This window comes from Choloepus didactylus, chromosome 10 (assembly GCF_015220235.1).
Source record: "Choloepus didactylus isolate mChoDid1 chromosome 10, mChoDid1.pri, whole genome shotgun sequence".
In the NCBI taxonomy this organism is placed as follows: Eukaryota; Metazoa; Chordata; class Mammalia; order Pilosa; family Megalonychidae; genus Choloepus; species Choloepus didactylus.
In genome coordinates, this window is record NC_051316.1 from 131,609,163 (window position 1) to 131,629,138 (window position 19,976).

The 19,976-nt window shown below is 65.2% G+C and overlaps 2 protein-coding genes across 14 annotated transcripts in view; both read right to left on the reverse strand.

The window, feature by feature from the left end:
- Positions 1-368: 368 nt before the first annotated feature.
- Positions 369-8,622, reverse strand: NSMF (NMDA receptor synaptonuclear signaling and neuronal migration factor). Of its 3 annotated transcripts, none has more exons than XM_037797690.1 (16): positions 8,461-8,621; positions 7,943-8,004; positions 7,008-7,505; positions 5,979-6,054; positions 5,474-5,479; positions 5,142-5,210; positions 4,298-4,350; positions 3,630-3,719; positions 3,174-3,298; positions 2,940-3,023; positions 2,792-2,825; positions 2,601-2,671; positions 2,348-2,427; positions 2,098-2,200; positions 1,447-1,522; positions 369-1,333 (listed from the first exon to the last, which is right to left on the reverse strand). In XM_037797690.1, exons 1-16 carry the CDS (start codon positions 8,529-8,531, stop codon positions 1,236-1,238), a joined length of 1,596 nt encoding a protein of 531 aa, XP_037653618.1. In that variant the 5' UTR covers positions 8,532-8,621; the 3' UTR covers positions 369-1,235. The 3 variants fall into 3 exon arrangements, with proteins under 3 accessions (XP_037653618.1, XP_037653620.1, XP_037653619.1); XM_037797692.1 differs by having other exon boundaries at positions 7,943-7,999; positions 8,461-8,577; XM_037797691.1 differs by lacking the exon at positions 5,142-5,210 and having other exon boundaries at positions 8,461-8,622.
- A 491-nt stretch (positions 8,623-9,113) lies between these two features.
- PNPLA7 (patatin like phospholipase domain containing 7) overlaps positions 9,114-19,976 on the reverse strand; it is a 116,214-nt gene continuing 105,351 nt past the window's right edge. For 7 of the 11 annotated variants that reach the window (XM_037797680.1, XM_037797679.1, XM_037797683.1 and 4 more), the window contains 14 exons: positions 19,253-19,316; positions 18,660-18,828; positions 17,886-18,068; positions 17,366-17,484; positions 13,999-14,155; positions 12,537-12,653; positions 12,387-12,456; positions 12,146-12,262; positions 11,733-11,881; positions 11,401-11,553; positions 11,159-11,266; positions 10,501-10,585; positions 9,585-9,742; positions 9,114-9,410 (listed from right to left, as the gene is read on the reverse strand). In XM_037797680.1, the coding sequence (XP_037653608.1) occupies positions 9,327-9,410; positions 9,585-9,742; positions 10,501-10,585; positions 11,159-11,266; positions 11,401-11,553; positions 11,733-11,881; positions 12,146-12,262; positions 12,387-12,456; positions 12,537-12,653; positions 13,999-14,155; positions 17,366-17,484; positions 17,886-18,068; positions 18,660-18,828; positions 19,253-19,316 (1,733 nt within the window). In that variant the 3' untranslated portion in view covers positions 9,114-9,326. Of the gene's footprint in view, positions 9,411-9,584; positions 9,837-10,500; positions 10,586-11,158; positions 11,267-11,400; positions 11,554-11,732; positions 11,882-12,145; positions 12,263-12,386; positions 12,457-12,536; positions 12,654-13,998; positions 14,156-17,365; positions 17,485-17,885; positions 18,069-18,659; positions 18,829-19,252; positions 19,317-19,976 lie in introns of those variants that run through there. The other 4 variants (XM_037797681.1, XM_037797689.1, XR_005210668.1 and 1 more) reach the window with 3 other exon arrangements.

The following is a 19,976-nucleotide window of genomic DNA, read 5'->3' on the forward strand; positions in this document are numbered from 1 at the left end:
CAGAGGCCAAGGGCCCGGCTGGCCAGCCCCACGGTCACTCCCAGCCTCCAGCTGCAGCCACATGGGGTCCGACCACAACCAGGTGGGCCTAGGGGCCCGGGGGCCAGGGCAACCAGGCAGGACACAGCCCCCTAGTCAAGCAGGTGGCCTGCACTCGACCTCACCTCAGGACCTCTGCTCAGTCCAGGACAGCGAGTCCCCTCCTCCCACAGCTGACTGGGGGTCTGCTCTCCATGCCCCTCCGTGCCCCCCACACCCGCCCCGGGGGCCCCGGCCCCTCCCCCTGTGGTGTGCCCACCTCGGGGAGAGGCTTGCAGCAGTGACCCCCAGGGGCACGCGAGAGCATCAAGAGGGGAGACCACACGGGGCGCAGCCGAGGGTGGGTTTAATGGTCACTCTAAGAGGGATCATACAGCATCCAGTGCCCGAGCCCAGCCCCTCCCTCAGCCAAGGAGCAGCTGTGGGTACCCACAGACCCCAGGCTCTGGTATGGGGGGCCTGCCCCCGAGCCCGAGCTATGTACAACGGGGCCTGGCGTGGCTCTGGGCTGCCGGCACCGGGAGACCAGCCCTCACCCACCGGGGCCCAGCCCCGGCCCCTGCCCTTGAGCCTCCCTGGGCTGGGATGGGCCTCCAGGATGCCGGCGGTGAAAGCTGAATCCCCCAGCGGCCAGTGGAAAAGGCTCAAAGGTATATGGACAGGCCGGCTCCACCTGATGCCTCCCAGAGGGGAAGGGAGGGTAAGCTGCCCCTGCTGCCGCCCAGGTGACCCTGTGGGGTGGCGGCCTGGCTGAGGTCAGAGTAAGCAGAAGGAGGCTGGCAAGAGGGGTCACGCACAGACGATCAGACTCGCGGCTGCACAGGGGCCCGGGCTGGGCAGGCTCACCTGGTGCTGGTGATCAGGTACGGTGGGGCCACCTCCACTGCAACTAACAACAGGGCACTTAACTAGTTAACTAGCGACACCGCTTCTCTTCAGTTGGTTCAGGGGTGTAAGAAATTGCACTTATTTCTACGAGTCCCGAGGAGCAGGAGTGTCTGCGGCTCTGCCCTGGTGCCGTGCCTGCCCTGGTGGGAGCTGGCCGCCAGGTGAGCGGCCTCTGGGCCCCGTTGGTGCAGGAGGCCCTGGGAGAACCTGAGCGAGCAGGAGGTGCCCTGAAGTGACCTGCGCGGAGCCACTGGCCCAGCCCCAGGCCCAGGCCCGGTGGGGAGCCTGGTGGGGAGGGGGCCATGGCCTCATAAGACGTCCTCGAAGTCCAGCAGCTTCGAGTGCTGCCGGCTCTTCCACAGGCGGTACAGCCGGAAGTCAAAGTAGGTCTCGATCATCTGCTTCCCTGAGCGGGAGAGGGCAGCAGGGCAGCTCAGACAGGACCCTCGCCCGCTGCCCACCCCACTGGGGCTGCCAGCCCCTAGCCCCTGCCCTGGAACCAGGCAGGGCAGGCCTCACCTTGGGCAGACAGCTCCAGAGGGGACTCAAAGGTGACCCTGTACGGAGTCATGAGGGTCCTGAGGTTCTTGAAGAGCTGAAAGGAAAGAGGCTTGTGAGTGTGGGTAGAGGTCAGGGGGCAGGAGGAACAGGGGCGAGTGTGAGCAGAGGGCAGCGGGCAGGGGGAACAGGGGCGAGTGTGAGCAGAGGGCAGCGGGCAGGGGGAACAGGGGCGAGTGTGAGCAGAGGGCAGCGGGCAGGGGGAACAGGGGCGAGTGTGAGCAGAGGGCAGAGATCGGGGGGAACGGGGGCCTGTGCGTGTGGGCAGAGGTCGGGGGGCAGAGATCGGGGGGAACGGGGGCCTGTGAGTGTAGGGCAGGGGGCAGGGGGCAGAGATCGGGGGGAACGGGGGCCTGTGAGTGTAGGGCAGGGGCAGGGGGCGGCGAGGGTGGGGAGGATGGGGACAGGAGGTGGGGGCCACGGGGAGTGAGGACATGGGCGAGTGGACGGCAGGGGCAGGGCCCACCGTCCTCTCAGGACCCCACAGGCCTGGGCTGGGCTTGGAGACAGAGTATCTCTGGGTGATCTGAGGAGACACGGAGGATCCCGTTCTCTCTTTTTCAGGTCTGGAGTCTCTAGAAGCCTGGGAGGAGAGTGTGGGATTCCCCATACCTTCTCCCCGTTAGGGTTCCCCAGGATGTAACACCCCATGATGTGGATGACATTCGGCTCTGGGTTCACCTTGCTCATCAGGCGGCTCAGGCGCTTCCAGAAGCTGGAGGGAGGGGATGGGTCACAATTGTGGGGAGGGGAGGTAGGCCCCCAGGTGTGAGGAGGGGAGTGGCACAGGCAACAGGCTCCGGGAGGGTGGACCCCCGAGCTCCGCCTCCAGCTCCCCTGCCCCCTGCCCCACCCGGCTCACTGGATCATGTCTTCCTCCTTCTCAACTTTGGCAAAAGTGGCCACTTTGTTCTTGAGCAAGTAGAGGTGCCCGGGGCCTCCCTGAAAGACACTGAAGGTCAGGCTGGGGAGGGCCGGGCTGGGGCTGGGAGTGGGGGCAGCGCGGCCCCTCCGAGGCACCGGGAGCACCCACCCGCCCCCACACCGCACTCCCAGGCACTGCAGGCGCCGGGACGGGAGGGGACGGGAGGGGACGGGAGGCGGCCGGGCCCCACCTGGCAGAAGATCAGCATCTTCCAGATCTTGGCTCCCTTGTGGTAGACGTTCAGCTTCTTCTCGATCTCCTCTGGCGGGGCGGGGTGGGCGCGGGTGAGCACGGCCCTGCCTCGGCGTCCCGCCCGCCCCTGCCCTGCGCCTCCCGAGGCCCCGGCCCAGAGGAGCTTGGGGGGTCGGCGGGGGCACGTACCCAGGATGTCCTCGAAGGTCGCGTGCTCGTGGTCCTGGGGACAGACACCGGCCCCGAGGTCGCCCAGAGCCCTCTCAGCCACAGCCCCCCAGCCCCGAGGGATGAGCGGCCCTGAGGGCGCAGGCGGGGTGCTCGGCCGGGCACTCACGTAGAGAATGGGGATGATGGACGGGTCGTCCCTGCGGATGATGGTGGGGAGGTACTCGGCCTTGGGCACCTTGGAGGAGATGAGCTGCGGGAGGGCCGCGGAGCAGCTGAGCGGCGCCCCCAGGCCCGCCTGGGGCCCAAGGGTCACCGCGAGCCTTGTACGCCCCTTCCCCAGCCTGCCGGGGGCTCCTCGGAGGGTCCGGACACCTCCCCCCCAGGGCTGCCCGGGCCTCACCATGACCTTGGGCGGCAGGAACCCCTCCGAGCCACAGGCCACGGCTTCCAGGCTCTTCTCCGCCTCCCAGTCCAGGTCCTCGAAGTCGTCGTCCAGGGTGCAGCAGGAGCTCTGCAGGTCGTTACCTGGTGGGGCAGGTGGGGTCACGGAACAAAGGGCCCCAGGGGCCACCGGGGGCCGGGCAGCCCGGCTGAAGGGCCCGCGCCTCGGGAGCCGGGGCGACACCCGTGGGGACGGGGCCCCGCGGGCCTGGGGTGGGGGGGTGGGGGGGCGCCCCGGCCCCGCCAGCCCGTTCCCGGCGCCTTACCCGGGCCGGCTCTGTTCCTCCCGCCCGCGAGAACGGGACAGCGGGCAGCCCCATCCCCGGGACGGGGAAACCGAGGCGCACCAGCAGAGCGCAGAGTCTGGGGGCCTACGGGAGGCTCGGGGGCGGGGGCGGCCTGCCGGGGCACCTACTGTCTCGGGAGTCGTGGGAAGTGTCGGCCTTCATGGGGGTGGGGTCGCTCCAGGACCGGCTGAAGCTCCGCTCGCGCCTCTCGGCGAACGCTGCAAGAGAAGCAAAACCCGCGGTAGAGGCGAGGCCGGGCGGGGCGGGGCGGGGCGGTGCCGGCGCGGGGCGGGGCCTGTGGGGTGTGTGCTAGGGAGGGGCGGTGCCGGCGGTGCCGGCGCGGGGCGGGGCCTGTGGGGTGTGTGCTAGGGAGGGGCGGTGCCGGCGGAGGGGGGCGGGGCCCGCGCTAGGGAGAGGCGGGGCCGGCTGAGGGGGCGGGGCCGGCGGGTGTGTGTGCTAGGGAGAGGCGGGGCCGGCGGAGGGGCGGGGCCGGCGGGTGTGTGTGCTAGGGAGAGGCGGGGCCGGCGGAGGGGCGGGGCCGGCGCGGGGCGGTGCTAGGGAGAGGCGGGGCCTGAGGTGCGAGGCTGATGCGGGCACCCAGCGCGGGGCTCCGGGCCTGCGGCAGACAGGGAGAACTTGTCTCCCGGGCAGGCTCTGGGAGTGCCACGGTGGGGGCTGCGCATCCTGGGGGCGGAGTCTGGGCGCGGGTCTGGCAGCTAGTGGAGCCCCCGCGGCCGAGCGCAGCAAGGCCCGCCTCCCTCACACCCCTGCCCGGCTCCCGCACACCGGGTCTTACTCTGGGCCTTCACCCGCCGGCTGCCGACCATGCGCAGGTGTTTGCGGAAGTTCCTGCGAGAGGAAGCACCAGGGCTGGTGTAGGGCTGAGGGGTGCTGCCCGCCATCAGCCCACTGCCCCTGCATCACTGCTCAGCCGGCCCAGCCCCCCCGACATTGGCGACCCCGGCTCTGCCGTCTCTTCTGGGCCCCTCCCCGGCTCTTGCCTCCCACTCACCCACTGCCCACCACAAGGCAAATCCCACTCAGTCTCTCTCCTACTGGCTCCCAGGTGCTCCAGGACAAGGGACAGTGCCGGCCAGCTGCCCAGCTCCCCATCCGGCCTTCTTATGCTCCATGCTCCAGACGCACTCACACTCCCCACATTTCTGACCTGGACCCTTCCATCTCAACTGTTTGGGGTCAACCCCTGCCTGGACCCCACCTGCCTTCCTTTCCCGTGGTCTAGAGTTGCTGTGCTGCATCTGCACCACTGCCCCTGCCACCACTGCCCTGAGAAGGCCCAAAGTCCGGGATGGACAGACGCTTCCAGACACATCTCTGATGCTGAGGGGAGCAGGGGGAGACCCTTATAGCTAACACACACCTCTGGGGCTTGGGGTGGACAGAGCCACGGCTGGCCAGTGGCTGCGGCTCAACCGTCAACATCCCAAGGCACGTAGGCCGGGGATGAAGCTGTGCCCAGTGGCCCAGGCCACCCAGCCTCCCCTGGCTGCTGCGTCCCCAGAGCAGGGCCTGGCCAGTGGTCGCCACCACCCTGCCCCACTGTGTCCGTGGGCAGGAAGGCCCAGGCCCTGCCAGCACAGACAAGACGGACCCTGGTGGCGAGTGCTGGCAGGCCCTACCTCTGGATTACGGACGCAGAATGATTCTCTCGCTTCCGACGCTTCCGCTCCGCGTAGCCCCTGAACACCCTGGGAAACCGCTGCAAGTCAGAGCCGCCCTTGGCCACGGGGCAGAAGGGGCACGGATGTGCAGACGGAGGGCGGGCACAGGGCCCAGTGGGGCAGTCCAGGGAGGCTGGGCAAGGCAGAGGGGTCCTGAGGCCCAGCTCCCGGCAGGCCCTGCTCTCGGGCTCAGGCACCTGCTGGGAGCTGGGCCCGCAGGGTGGGGCCCTCCCAGGGACAGTGTGGGGACAGTGCCAGTGCCCTCAGAAGCAAGGTCTCAGGGTACTTACGAGATGCTGGAGTCGCAGGTGGGAAGGGACAGCAGAAGAGAGAAGACAGAGTCAGCTGTGGCCATGAGCACCCTGGCCCTCCCCAGGGCCCCTGCAGCCCCTCTGCTCAGAGCCTTGGAGGGGCTCCTGGGGGTTGCCCGGCACCAGCAGAACTGGCTCTACCCGCCTGCAGGGCCGGTCCCAGGAGGGCTGTGGATGCCAGGCTCTGTGACCGGCTCAGGCTGGCCTGGGGGAGGGGGCTGAGGCCTTCCTGCCTGGGGGTCAAGGGAGAGCGTGTGAGTTCTTTGGCAACAGTGCCTCAAAGAAGGAACCCCGTGACAGGAAACCCAAGTTCGTGTGGAAGGTGAAGAACAGAGCCCTCAGGGTGCCCTGGACTGGGCCCACCTCTGCTGCTTGGGGGAAGGTGCAGGTGGCTGGCAGGGGCAGGAGTTGTGGGATGGGTGGGGGTCCAGCGGCCAGGAAAAGGCGCTCGTGAGGGGAGGGAGGCCCCGCCCCGCCTGCTCACGCTTGCATTGTGGTCGTTGCCGTGTGGAAGCTGAAGAGGCTTTCTTTGGGGAACCAGGTGCGGATGGGGACGTCATCTAGAAGAGCCCAAGGAAGACGCAGTGACTAGGGGTGGGTTTGGGGGTTCAGGAGGTCCTTTACCCCCACCTGCTATCTTCCTGGCCCAGCCCTTTGGTGCCCCGAGGCTTGCCAGGCCTTCGTTTGGAAGCACGGCTGGTCGCCAGGGGCATGGAGAAAAGGACAGACCCTTCTCTGTGCAGCCCTGGCGCTCAGCTCACATCAGCTCGGCCAGAGCCACCCTCACCACCGGGGACGGTGCTGTGTGGAGACCATCCTGCCGAGGCTGGGCCCCTCCAGCTCCCAGACCAAGCGCTCAAGGTGGAGCGTGCTCAGCACCCTCACCCCAGCCCTCGCCGGTGACCAGGAGCAGTGCCCACACCCCAACCCCCTTGAAACGGAACCTGGTCCCTGCACCTCCCAGAGTAGGAGCCCTGCTGAGGGCAAGGGTCCATCTGCAGGGGCAGAACCAGGCTCACGTGAGGCCCAGGAGGCTGGGAGGACCTGGGAGTGGCCGGCTGGGTGGGGTGCACAGCTGGACTGTCCAAGGGAGGCTCTTACAGGGCAGAGCAGTGAGCGCACACTCGGGTTCCCCAGTATGATATCCTGGGGAAGGGCCCCAATGGTCCTGCCCCAGATGCCTGTGCTCTTCCTGAGGGGAGGGGGTTACAGGGACTGCTCCCCAGAGTCCCAGAAGACAGCCTGGTCTTCAGGTTGCACCTTATCTCCCACCTGCTCAACTTACAAACTCCTGCCAGGTCCCTTCTCCAGGAAGTACTCCTTGACTGACCTTGTGCTTTACCAGCCAGTGCTGACACGCTGCAGGCCTTCCACTGAGGATGGAGGCCCAGGTAATGCTGGAGCTTATGGTGTGAGGCCTAAGCTTGTCTCTGCCCACCTACTCCAAACCTCAGACCGAGACCCAGCACGGCCACCCAAGCCCGCCTGAGCTCCCACAGCAACAGCCCCTCACCAGACATGCGGTCCACGCTGTGCATCCTCTCCAGCTTCTTGCGGCGGCCGGCAGCCTGGGGCAGGGGCGGCTGGTCCAGCCCCAAGGCCCGTGGGGAGGGGCCAGGGCCAGAGGCCAGCTGGGCGCAGCCGGGACACTCCCGGGAGCCCTGGCGGCTGCCCGCCCAGCTCTGGCAGGGCCTGCTGAGGTCCTTGGGGCTGCCGCGCAGGGGCTGGCTGTGGTGGTGGTGGGGCCGCTCGTGCTGCTGCTGTCCTTTCACCACGGCCAGCTCGATGGCCTCAGCCGCCTCGGGGCCAGGCAGCAGGGCCGGCTCCCCGGAGATGGTGTACACGCGGGGCTGAGGCCCCTCACAGGCTGGTTTCTGGCCGGTGGCCTCCTCAGAAAGGCCCCCCTCGTAGCGGCCATTGGAGACAAGGGAGAGTCGGCGCTTGTTCTGGGGCGCTGGCTGCATCTCGGGGGACTCGTCGTGGCCGGAGTAGGCGTCGGCCAGCAGGTGGTCTGGGGAAGAGGCGTCAGGTGAGCCTGCAGCCCCTGGACGAAGCTGGGCCTGAAGCTCTCAGGAGACGCTACGGCCGAGCTGCATGCACCTCCTGGCACTGCAACCCCCCATGGAGGTGCACAGGCAGTGTCACCCATGCCCGAGTCTGAGAGGACACAGGAAGGAACAGGCCACCTCCCAGCCTGCAATCGCACCCGTTCTCCTGCTGCCAACTCCCTCCCTCCCCCCCCACCAGCTGGCCCCAGAGACAGTGGTGCCAGCCCTGGGGGTGCCAGGAGGCCTGTTGCCATGCCAACGGCCCAGGCTGGGTGGGTGCCATGGTGATGAGTAGCTCTGAGTCCCTCCTGGGGCTCTGGGCCAGGAGGGCAGGGGGCCTGGGTGCCACCCCAGCAGGTGGGTCAGGTCTCCCGTGGGCTCTCGGGCCCCACGCCCCTACCTGCGCCGTTGTGATTTTCAGGGTGACTCTGGGACAGGTACTCTCCAAACGCTCGGGCTGCTCTGAAGGGCACAGAGCAGGGGCCTGATCAGGGGCTGCAGGCCCACCCAACGAGACCCCCACCCACCGGGGCCTGGTGCCAGCGGGGGATGCCTACTGAGAAGGGGCCAGGCTCTGGCAGGCATCCCCCGTAAGCAGGGTCAGAGCCGGGGGACCCTCGGGTCCCAGAGCCCCTGGCTGGCCCGGAGGCCAGTCCCCACCCCACCCCCAGCGACGGGGTCAGGCCAGAGGCCAGAGGAGCCGCCCACCCGGATCAGAGGAGGGGGAGCCGGGGACAGAGACTGGAGGAAAACACGGGGGAGGGAGCTCGGGGCGGGGAGGGAAGCCGCGACCAGAAAGGCACGACGGGCTGGGGGTGACGGGGAAGAGGAGGACCCCGGGGCGAGGCCGGACTCGGCGGCGGGGCGGTGGTCGGGCCGCGGCTGGGAGTCCGGGCCGGGGTCCGCGGGGTCGCTCACCGCACTTTGGCCGCCACGGAGGACACGGCCTCGCTCCTCAGCGCCCTCCTCCTGGAGGCGACGGCGCCCATGGCCGAGGCGGCGGCGCATCCCCCGGGCCTCAGAGCGCGCCGCGCGCCCGCCGCCGCCTCCGCCGGGGGAGCCGGGCCGCGCCGGGGTGCGGGGTCGGGCCGGGGGCTGGGGCCGGGCGCGGGCCCTGCATGGCGGCGCCGGGGCCTCCGCGCGTCCCGCAGCACCGGGGAGACCGCGGCGCGGCCCAGGCTCCGCCCACCGTGACGTCGCGGGACCGGGAGGCTCCGCCCACCGCGACGCCACGGGCCGGGCGGGGCCCGCCAGCCGAGCGGGAAACTGAGGCAGCGGTCTCCAAGCGCGCCTTAAATGACCCGGGAAAGCAACTGTGCGCCCCGGCTTTCACGGAAGCACCCCACGTGCGACGTGGGGCGAACCTGGGAGTCGCGCAGAGCGGAAGAGGCTCCTTGGTTTCGGGGTCCCAGCCCCCTCCCATGCCTCTCGCCCAGCAGGGAGTGCCGGGGTCCTCTGGGCGGCGGGCCCCTCCCGCGGGGTCTGCTCCCCACTCCAGCCGACGGGCATTTGGTGTCGCATTTGGGGCTGCTCTTTGCAGGGATCTCGGCGCGGAGACAAAACGGCCGCCACCGGGTCAGATTTATCTTTATTAACGCTCCAGGGCCCCCAGGGGCTTTCCAGGGCTGCCGTGCGCTGGGGGGCCGCGGCCTGGGCGCCCCAGTGGGAGCCGCAGAGCCGAGAAGGGCCCAGGGACACGGACACAGCGCGCGCCTCTGTGGCTCCGGCCTCGGGAGAGGTGCAGGGGCGGCCCCGGCTCGGGCGCGCGTCGGCCGCGGAGACCTCTACACGTCCAGGGCCAGATCCCCGGAAGGCTTTGCGGAAGACGGGCTGGGGCGCCGCCGCCGCCGCAGGGAGGGATGGTCGTCCTGGAAGCGCATGGCAGGCGGTCAGAGGGAGAGCCCGGGGCCGGCGGACCCCGAGGCTGAATCTGCGGGCACCTGGCACGACTGAGGGCCTCAGGGGAAGGGGCGGCCAGCCCAGAGCAGGGACCCGGGACGCTGCAGGGACCTGCCCTCCCAGCCTCAGAGGGAGGAGCTCACTGAGTCCGAGTCCTCCTCGGGGGACGCAGTCTGGAAGTCGGCATAGGTGTCCTTGAGGCCACCCAGCAGCTCCTCCTCGTACTCAGTCTGGTAGTCAGACTCATCTGGGCAGATGGAAAGTGTCTTGTCCCCTCCACAGGCTGGAGCCTTGCCAGGAACTGCCAGCAGCTCAGAGACAGGACACGGCCAGGGGCCAGCCCAGCCCAGCCAGGTCACAAGGCCCTCCCCAGGCCCTGGGACCCCAAGGGGAGCCTGGTGGCCACGATGATTTGGTCAAGTATGTGGGCGCATCCCTTGACTCCCCAGCCTGGCACCCAGGGGCCTTCCATCCTTCTCCCCACCCTGCCCTGCCTGCCCCTGAACAGAGAGGGTCCTTCCACCGGGATCCCTCATGGTCCAGCCCAGCCAGACCCCACCCCAAGGGCAGAGGCAGAGGTGGGCCCAATGCCAGGTGGGTGGTGGGAGGCACCCAGGCCTGGGCCCCCTGCAATCTCTGGGGCAGCCCTGGGGGGGGGGTGCTTGGGTGCTGTTCAGGAGATGACCTGCCATCTGGCTGACAGCCCCTGGCACCAGTGACCCCAGAATGGAGCACAGCAGGGGGTGTGCCCTCCACAGGCAGCCTTTGCTCCCATCTCTCTGGGGTGAGTAGGGGAAGCACTGGCCTAGCAGTCATATGGCACCCAGACCGGGGTGTCCTCCCCAAGGGCTGGGGACAGGTGAGCACCAGAAAGCAGGAGGGGGCTGGGCCTGGAGAGGACTGCCATGACAGGTGGGAGAAGGTGGGGACAGGCCAGTTCTAGGGCTGGGAGGCTCCATGCTGGAAGCCAAGCCAAGTCCAGCCTGTCCCAGCACTGTGGTGGTCACAAGGGGATGCCGTCCACTGCCACCCTCAGCCGTCCTCCTGGGAAAGACTCACCATCCACTGCAGCCGCCTTGGCAGGCTCAATTCGTGACACGATCTCAGCAAGGTCCGTGAAAGAGGCATTGGGGCAGGTGAGGACCTGGGCAGGTGAGGATAGGGTACATCAGGAGTGAGGGCTGCTCCCTTCTCAGGGCCCCAGACACCCCTCCCTGAGCCCCTTCCCTGTCTCCTCCCTCTCAGCACCATGGGGGGCAGGCACCCCTTCAGTCACAGGTGGGTGCTGGGCCTGCTCCACGGGCCTCTAACGGAGACTGAGGAGCAGCACAGCTAGTCTGGCCTGCCCTGTGACCCAAGCCCTGGAGTGGGCTATGGAGACCCACTTGGGGCTTTCAGCCGTCTGGGAAGACTGGGGAGAGGAGAAGTATGTGTGTGGAAGATGGCAGAATCTTAGTAATCGCCCCCCACAGACTGTTATCTACTCCCACTCGACATCTCCATGAACACTGCAAAGATGGAAACCACTCGGCCAGCCCCGGGGGGGTTGGGGGCCGCAAAGGGATAGGGTGTGTGGCCAAGACTTGGAGACAGCCCTCCCACCCCATTTCTGACTCCCAAGGAGGCGCCTACAGGGCAGTGGGCTCCAGGCCAGCCAGGCAACAGGGTGGGGTCCCCAGCGGGGGTGGGGTGCAGAGCCGCTGGCCCGGACACTCACGTCACAGGTCTTGGCCTTGCTGGCCTGCCGATCCTGCAGCATCTTCTCCAGCACGCCACCGCGGCCCCAGATGGCAAACACCGTCCGCCCATGCTGGTACCCCACCTCCTGTGCGGACCCAGAGCCCCTGTGACCAGACGCTGGGGACTGGCCGCCCAGCACCCCAGCTCTGGCGCTGAGGAGGCATCGGGCAGAGCTGTCCGAGGTTGGGAGGGGAGGCTGGGGACTCCACCGACACTCACACAGATCTCGTCGAATTTGCCGAAGTCCAGGGTGCCGTAGCTGTCGATGGGGGGGCGCAGGTACTCGCAGTACTCGCTATTCTTCACCATCTCCAGCTGCCTGACGCAGCACACGTAAGCCAGGCGCGTCTGGATCTCCGCCATGTTCAACACCTGCAGTCACGGCTGGGCAGCTTTCACCTGGGGCCACCCCCCCCCCCCCCCCGACAAAGGAGACAGTGGTTCCTTCTCCTGCACACCCCCTACTCTGGGGAGAGGAGTGAGCAGCTGAGATGCAGAAGCAGCCTGGCGTCAGCCCCTCACACGCCCAGCCGGCCCCTCCCAGCCCCCACCTTGACTTTCACGGCCAGCGGGTTCCACCGCTTCCAGAGCAACCACCAGCCTGACAAAGAGTCCCCGTAGTTGGTGAGGTCCGTCTCGTCCTGGCTGCCCACGTCAATGGCGATCACCACCTTCGCCCCCATGGACCGGGCCACATCAGCTGGAAAGGGACGCGGCCTTGGTCACCAGCCCAGGGACAGGGCCAAGACGGCCTCATCCAGCACGGCCAGGGGCCATGTGGGAAGGTCCCCCTGGGTCAGCCCTCCACCGGTGGGAGGCCGTGCACCCAGCGGTGCCGCCGCCACCCGCCCCCGCGGCCCACAGGCGCTCCCTCCCCGCCCTCAGCGCCCCTTCTGCTCTGCTGTCTGTGCTCCGGATGGACACGGGGCCACCTGTGGAGTCAGTCAACGCCTCATGCACCTACCTGGCAGATTGTTGATGTAGCCCCCGTCCATCAGCAGGTGTCCGTCCTTGGGGTCGCAGAGGGGGGGCATGTAGCCAGACAGGGACATGCTGGCGCGCACGTACCTCCACAGGGAGCCTGCGGGCGGGGAAGGCGCCGGGGTACAGGAGCCGCCGCGCTCCCCTCGCCCGCCCGCGCGCCCCTCCCCGCTCCGCGTGCGGGCTGCGCCTTCCCGCCCGTCCCCCGCGCGTGCCGCCCTCACCGTCCGTGTGCACCCGCATGGCAGAAGCCGTGATGTCCGTGGTGATGGTGAAGTAGGGGAGCCACAGGTCCTGCGGGGGAGGACGGGGGTTCAGCGCCCGGCCCAGCAGCGGCGGGGGAAGGGCAGGAGGCCGAGCGGGCGCCGCCGCACCTCGATCTGCCGGTCCTTGAAGACGCCGCAGACGCTGCTGTTGAAGGCAGCGCCGGAGAACATGGAGGTGATGGGGTAGGTCAGGTCCAGCGCTGTCTTCAGCACCGAAGTCATGTCCTGGGGCGGGGGCGGCACAGGCTGAGGACGCCCGCCCCCCCCTCCCCGTGGCCGCGGCAGAGGCCCCAGGGCCGGGCTGCACAGTGCACCCCTGCCGGCTCACGCCCTCCCACGTCGGGGCCCGGGGGTCCCAGGAGACAGAGCAGGGGTCACACCGAGGCCACCTGCTCTCCTCTGGGGGCTGCTTCCTCCGGGTGGAGACCAGCTCGCAGTCATGGCTTGAACCCCACAGTGTGCAGGGAGCAGGGCAGATGCCCCGGAGGCCTCTGACCTCCAGCAACCCGCCCTGCATTGAGGCAGCAGGGTGCCAACGAGTGCCATGTGGGTGGAAACGCCCGGGGCTGGCAGCCTGCCCCCCAGTACAGAGGGAGGCCACGAGGCTGCCGAGGACACACGGGCCCAGGACTGCCCGGGCCCCTCTGCAGTCAGCGAGGACCCATGCCTCTGATGCAGCCCCACTGCGCCCTTTTCCCTGGCTGGGTGTGACAGCACACGCCCCTCGGGGGCTGGGCCGGGCTGAGCTCAGCGGCCCCACTCCACCCAGGGCAGGGCAGGAGCACCAGCCCCAGGTGTGGGTGCCTGGGCCTTGGGTGTCCACCCCACCCCTTGTCCTAGCGCAAGGCTGCGCTCTGAGGACTGAGGGGGGCAGACCCCGTGCCCTGCCAGGCCTCCCGGGCCCTGTGGGGTGGGGGAAGGGACGGTGGCAGAGCAAGGGAGGGGTCTTGGGGTGCCGGCATCCCAGTGTCCTCTACCTTTGGGGCCCCTGCCCCCACGGCGAAGGCTGGCCTGTGCGAGGTGTCCACGCTCCCTCACCTTCAGGGGCTACTAGGTCTGTCCCTGGGGGGCTGGCAGGAACCCAGAGGGAGACGGTCCCTGTGGTGGGCTTGGCAGCAGCTGCAGGCAGCCCCGGGTGGTCCTGCCGGATGGAGGGGCTGCCCTGTGCCGCTGAAGGCAGTGACCACGTGACTTGCTGTAGGGAAAGGGACGTTTCTGGCCCCAAGAGGTGAGTGTGGTGGTGCCTTGAGGGCCCTGTTCCAGGAGCACTGGCCGGCAGCCAGCAATGCGGGGTAAGAACTCGCTTTTCTTTTAAAAAGGAGAACAGAACTGCTTTTGATCCCACTCAAGGTTCCAACCAGAGCTCTGTTCTGTTCCCCAGAAGCCTAAATGGTGGGGACAGAGTCTGACGGAGAGGGCGCCGGCCCAGCACCAGGCACCGGCCTCATGTGCTTTTTCATCCAGAGCCATCCTTCTCGAGCCTTCCTGTCACCCGTGGGGGCACAGCCCCAGCTGCCCCGCCTGGACCCTGGGGTCTTCCAGGAAGGTGGAGGCAGCCCACCCCCCTTACCTCAGCCCACTGCTTGGCCCGGATCCGCATCTGGCTGTAGTTCCGCTCCTCGGCGTACAGGGCACCCATGAAAGCCCCGATGGACGTCCCTCCAACCATGTCCACGGGGATGCCAGACTCCGTCAGGGCCCTGATGATGCCTACCTGGGCGCAGCCTCTGCACCAACGGAGACACCGGGGCAGGGAGTGGGCACCCGGCCAGGCTGAGGCAGAAGGCCCGAGGTGGCGCCTGCAGACTTTTCCTGCCCTCGGAGAGCTGCAGACCGCTGGGGAGAGGGAGCTTGGGCTGGGAGCAGCCAGAGCAGGGAGGAGGCTGCAGGTCAGAGGCCACCCGGGGAGCAGGCCTGGCACTGGGGCTGCTTCCACCCAGATGCCCGATGACCCCAGGGACAGCCAAGAGGTGGGCGTGGGGCAAAAACTGGAGGCAGGACCCATTGGGAAGGGGTGGCCCTGGACGACAGGGTGAGCTGGGGGCAGACCAGTCTCATAGGGCCCGGGAGCCTGCTTCCAACTGTCTCAAAACCGGACGGGCCGGGCAGCAATGAGGGGTGGCCAGGGCCCCAAGCCCAGCCAGCAGCAGAGGCCTTTTGTATATAACTTCCAGCACTCAGCCAAAAATGTCCCAGTTACACGGGGAGCAGAGGCCCGGTGCACCTCAGCCAGGAGAAATAGACAAATGCAGCATTATCTTTAAAGATGAAACAAACAGATCAGTGGAACACAGCAGAGTCCAAATACAGGCCCACATTTATACAGTCATTTCATATTTGATAAAAGTACCTCTAAAAGTGAGCAGGGAAAGGAAAGCCTTTAACAAATGTGGTGGAGCAACTAGTTAACCAAATGGAAGAAAAATGAACCTCGACTCCCTCCCCACCCCATTCACGAAAATCTATTTGGGATGGATCGTAGACCTACATGAACAAGCTAGAACAGGAAAGCTTCTAGAAGAAAATACAGAAGATCTTTGTGACCTTGGGATAGGCAAAGAGTTCTTAGGACCCTTTTTGGTTATTACCAAAAGTAATAACCATTAAAAAATTGGAAAACTGCACGTCATCAAAATTAAAAACTGCTCATCAGAAGATGCCATTAAGAAAATGAAAAACCAAAGACTGTAAATAATGTCGGCAATAAATGTATCTGGCAAAAGACTTGCATTCAGAATATACAAAGAAGTCCTACAACTCCACAGTAAAAGACAAACAACTTACTAAAAATGGGTAAAGATTTTAGATGGATACTTCCCCAAGGATGATACAGGAATGGCCAATAAGCACATGGAAGGGTGCTCACCGTCATGAGTCAGGGAAATGCAAATCAAAGCCTCAGTGAGATGCCACTGCAAACCCAGCAGAAGGCTACAGTTAAAAAGACTGACCCATGGGGTAGCTAGCATTCTCACACACTGCTGGTGAGGGTGTGAAACGGTGCAGCCACCCCACGACCTGGTGGGCCAGTTTCCATCTGTTATGTCTCCCAGAAAAGCTATATTCTTTAATGCAATCTTGTGGGGGCAGACTGATTAGTCTGTTGATAAGGGTAGAAACGTTTGATTAAATATTTCCATGGAGATGTGGACCCCTCCATTCAGGGTGGGTCTTAATTAATTAACCAGAGTCCCGTAAGAGCTCACAGACAGGAGCTTGGAGCAGCTGAGGGAGACTTTTGGAGAAACTCTGGGAGCTGTCAGAGATGCCTGGAAGTGTGGACAGAAGGACTTTGGAGAAGCTAAGCTAAGGATGCAAAGGAGCTAAGACACAACCAAGGACCAGCAGATGCCAGCCACACGCCTGCCCAGCTGAAAGATGCTCCAGACGCCATCAGCCTTTCTTCAGTGAAGGTTCCTTTTGTTGATGCCGTAGTTTGGACACTTTTATGGCCATAAAACTGTAAGCAAATCTGTTTCTGGTATTTTGCATAATGGCAGCATTAGCAAACCAGAACATCTGGTAATTCTACTCTTAGGTTAATGTCCAGGAGGAAAGAAAACATGCTCACAAAAGGAGCTGTACACAATTGGTTCTAGCAGTTTTGTTCTTAATAACCCAAACCAGGAAAGAACCGACAGGGGCATTGATGGGGAAGAGCTCAGCCAGGTGTGGCGTGACTGTAATGGGAAGCCCCTCGGAGAGTCCCCACCAGGGACAGCCTCACCATGCAGTGGGGGACAGAGCCAGGCCTAAGGGAACACACACTGAGGACCTTCAGAAGCAAACAACCAAAGACTCGCCACCAGCATTCTCCGAGCCTTATAATATTGCATCAGTGGAACAGAGAGAATACTATGAAAAAGAAAAGTTCAGACATAAGAAATATTTTAGCAGAAAAGATCAATGGGAAGATACATTTGAGAACAATCTCCCAGAAAGCAGAACAAAAGGACCAGCACACAAATATGGGACATAAAAAATATGACAAGTAGATGATTCATCTAGGATGTCTAAAATCTGACTGGTAGAAGCTCCAGAAAGAGAACAGAGAAAGCAGAGGAAGTAAAAGTTATTAAAAACAAAAAATAATAAAAAGTTTCCTGGAGTTGAAGGTCATGAATTTCCAAATTTGAAAGGCCCACTAGGAGTCCAGCAAAATGAATAAAAAAAGAACCACACCAAGGCACATCACTGTGTAATTTCACAACACCAAGAATTAAGAGAACCTCCTACAACTTCCAGAGGGAGCAAAAAAGAGGCCTCATGAGTAAGAATAGCATTGAACCTCTCAGAGGCAATACCAGAAGGTAAAAAAACAATGGGATCGTGCCTCAATGAGTCCCAGGACTCCAAGCCCCATCAAGCTATCACTCGAGGATGAGGGAGAAAAAGGACATTTTCTGCTATGCCTGGTCCAAAAAACTGCACCTCCCATGCATCTTTCAGGGAAATCACTCAAGTACGTTGTATTCCACCAAAATGAGAGCAAGTATGCAAAAGAGGAAACACACAACCTAGTAAGTGGAGCTGACACAGGAGAGACAGAGGTGGCTCCTGGGTGGCAGCATTGAGCATGCCTAGAAGCACCCATGCGGAGAGGGTCTGTCTGCCAGGGCCCAACGTGGTGGGCTAATGCAGAGCACCTGGGGGCAACGATACCCAGAAAATGGAGCGAACGTAAACGGCAGCAACTCCAAGCACGGAAGAGTAACCACTAGTGCACAGTGTTGCGTGACTTAGCTGCAAATGAGACCCACGTTGTCACCACAGGGCTCCCAGCCACCTCCCCACCCTATGACCACATCCACGCGGGGCCAGACAGAGGCAGGAGCCCTGCCCTGTGGGCCAGGGATGGGCTGAGGAGGCACACACGCAGGGACAGGCCAAGGAACCTGCCACCAACATGGGGAGGCCAGGAGGAGGGAGGGGCTCACCTGGCGCCCCCGCCCCCCAGCACCAAGGCAATGGCGTTGCCCGTCAGTACCCGCGCCAGGCGGGAGAAGTCCGAGTGCCGGTCTGGGGGCCTCTGGAAGACGCGCTCGTACATCTCCACCTGTGAGGGGAGCAGAGAAAGGGGTGGGCTGTGGCCTACCCCAGCCCCTGGCCCGCCCCAGGACCCTGCCCGGATGGGGCCAGCTTCCTGACCCATCTGTAAGGGCACTGCTGGCCTGCGGCCCTGGGGCCTTCAGCTTGGGTCCCCGGGGGGCTGCAGGGACCGGGAGACCGCGGGGCCGGGGGGTTGGGCAGGCCTGGCAGCAAGGGCCCCGCTCCCGGAAGGCAGCCAGACGATGCTGTGCCTCCTGGGGGCCCCGGCGAGCAGGCCGAGCAGTGGAGACTGGACGACCCTCGGGCGCCCAGCTGGGGCTGCTGGTCCTGGCGAGCAGCTGTCCGCACTCTGGGCAAGGCAGGAGGGGCAGCAACCCCAGACGCCTCTGCCCCGCTGCGGGCTCTCACCAGCTTGGGCAGGCCCCTCCGGGAGAAGACGCGGCGCGGGCAGCGCAGGTGCAGGTGGCCGGAGCACCAGCCGCGCATGTTGAGCCACTCCACGGTGCGCGAGGGTGCGGGCCCCTCCTCGCGGTGCAGCAGGACCAGCTGCTTCTGGGCGCGCACGGCCGTGCTCTCCAGCATACGCTCCAGCTGGGGGTGCGGGGGCATCAGGGAGGCCCAGAGCAGGCCCGGGCCAAGGGGTGCGAGCAGGGCCGCCCCCTGCTTCCCCAATGCCCTCGTGGCCACACCACGGGCCCCTGCCCCGGAGAGAGAGGAGTGGACTGGCCGGCGGGTGCTGGTGCGGCAGCCAGCCCTGGTGACAGTGACAGCTGACGCGTGGTTGCAAGTCCTCCGGCAAGTGAGGGAGAGGGGGTGAGGGGGACGGTGCTGCGGGCGGCTGTCGCCTGCAACAGAGACTGGGCAGCCCCAGGAGTGAGAGAAAAGCTGCATGGACTGAGAGGCGCTAGGCTCTAACACCTTGGTTTGTGGGAAAAGTAGATTCCAAAGGATGTCAAGTCGGTGAAACGGTGCCACCCGCACACCAAGTAAGAGTGTCGTTAGGGGGAAGGCCCGACTTCAGAAGAGGCTGTGGGCCAGCACCTGCACGCTTTGTGCTGAAACTACCGCGAGGAAAAAGGCAAAATGTTTCTAAAACAAAGACGGCAGGGATCTGGGTGCTAGTGCTTATTCTCCCCTTTCCTGAGTGTTTGAAAAGGGGGCTCTGAGGAGGGGCCCACTCACCTCGCCCACCGCGGGCTCCTGCTCGCCCAGGCCCACGATGAGGATGCAGTCGGCCTGGCGGATGCAGCGCTGCGTCCAGGGCGTCAGCGAGCTGTCCGCTTGGTAGAGGACGATGCGGTGGATGTCCTCCTGCTGCCCCAGCCAGCTGGACAGGCGGTACTCGTGAATGCTGGAAGGCACAGAGGGGAGTTCCTCACTCTCTGGCCAGCCCTGCCCCTGCACTCTCCCCAGGGGGGCCATGCCACTGCCCTGGGCCCCTGCCTGCTCTCCCACCAACCCTTCTTCTCAGGAGAGCCCGGGCCCTGAGGCTGGTGGTGACCAGCTCAGCTCTGCAGCAGTCCTGACAGGGAGCAGTGGCCACCTCGGGCCGCCCAGATGACAGTGAGGGGCTGAGGCTGGACAGGGGCACCCTGGGAGCCGGGCAGAGGCCAGGAAGTGCCCTCACCGTGCCCCAGTTCCGAGCGGACCTGGAGCTGGGGGCTGGGGCAGGAGCTCTTTCAGTGGCCTCTGGTGCCCATCCAGCCTGCAGGCCACGGCTGCCCACAGCAGTGCTGCTGGACGTGCACGGCCTCAGGCTGGGCGGGGCCACCTACCTGTCCAGGGCGGCAGAGCCAAGGCGCTGCTTGATGCCATCACTAGTCAGCAGCAGGACAGGGCCTAGAACACAACAACAAGGATGGAAATGCATCCTGTGTAGCTCAACCTCCAAAACGGAATGGTACAGGAGCGGCCAGTGCTGGCAGTGAGGGCTCGCTGTATCACATTTCAACTGGTAGCAGCCTCCTTGGAGACCCGTGTAAGGTGCCTCTTACCACGGAGGGGGCACCCCCTGAAAGGGGCCACTGGGCTTCTCAGCAGTGCCCGCACATGGCTCTGCTTTAAACCGGGTGGCGTGGGCAGCGGCCCCTCTGGGCAGGCCTGGGTGACAGCCCTCCACAGGCCTGTGGGCTGGGCACGGAGAAGGACCAACAAGCTGGAGTCACAGTGACGCGGCGGCTTCTTCTCAGTCGTCCTGCATGTGCACACTCCCCAGGGACAGACAGACAGACAACTCTCTGGGGCAGAGCTGCCTCAAGTGCTGGTATTTCCTTCTGCTTTCGAGGGTGGCCCTGCCGGGGGCGGCGTGAGGCAGGGGCAGTGAGGCAGACTGGCCGCACGGACCCTCCATGCCGTGCTCCGTCAGGGCTCCCTGGACGTGTCTGCCGGGCAGGCCAGTGGCCATCTGGGCTGAGGCCCTCAGGGGACTTGGGGCTGGGTGCCACCGGCCCTTGTGCACAAGCACACTGTGGTCCCCTCAGACTGGACACAGGGGGCTCA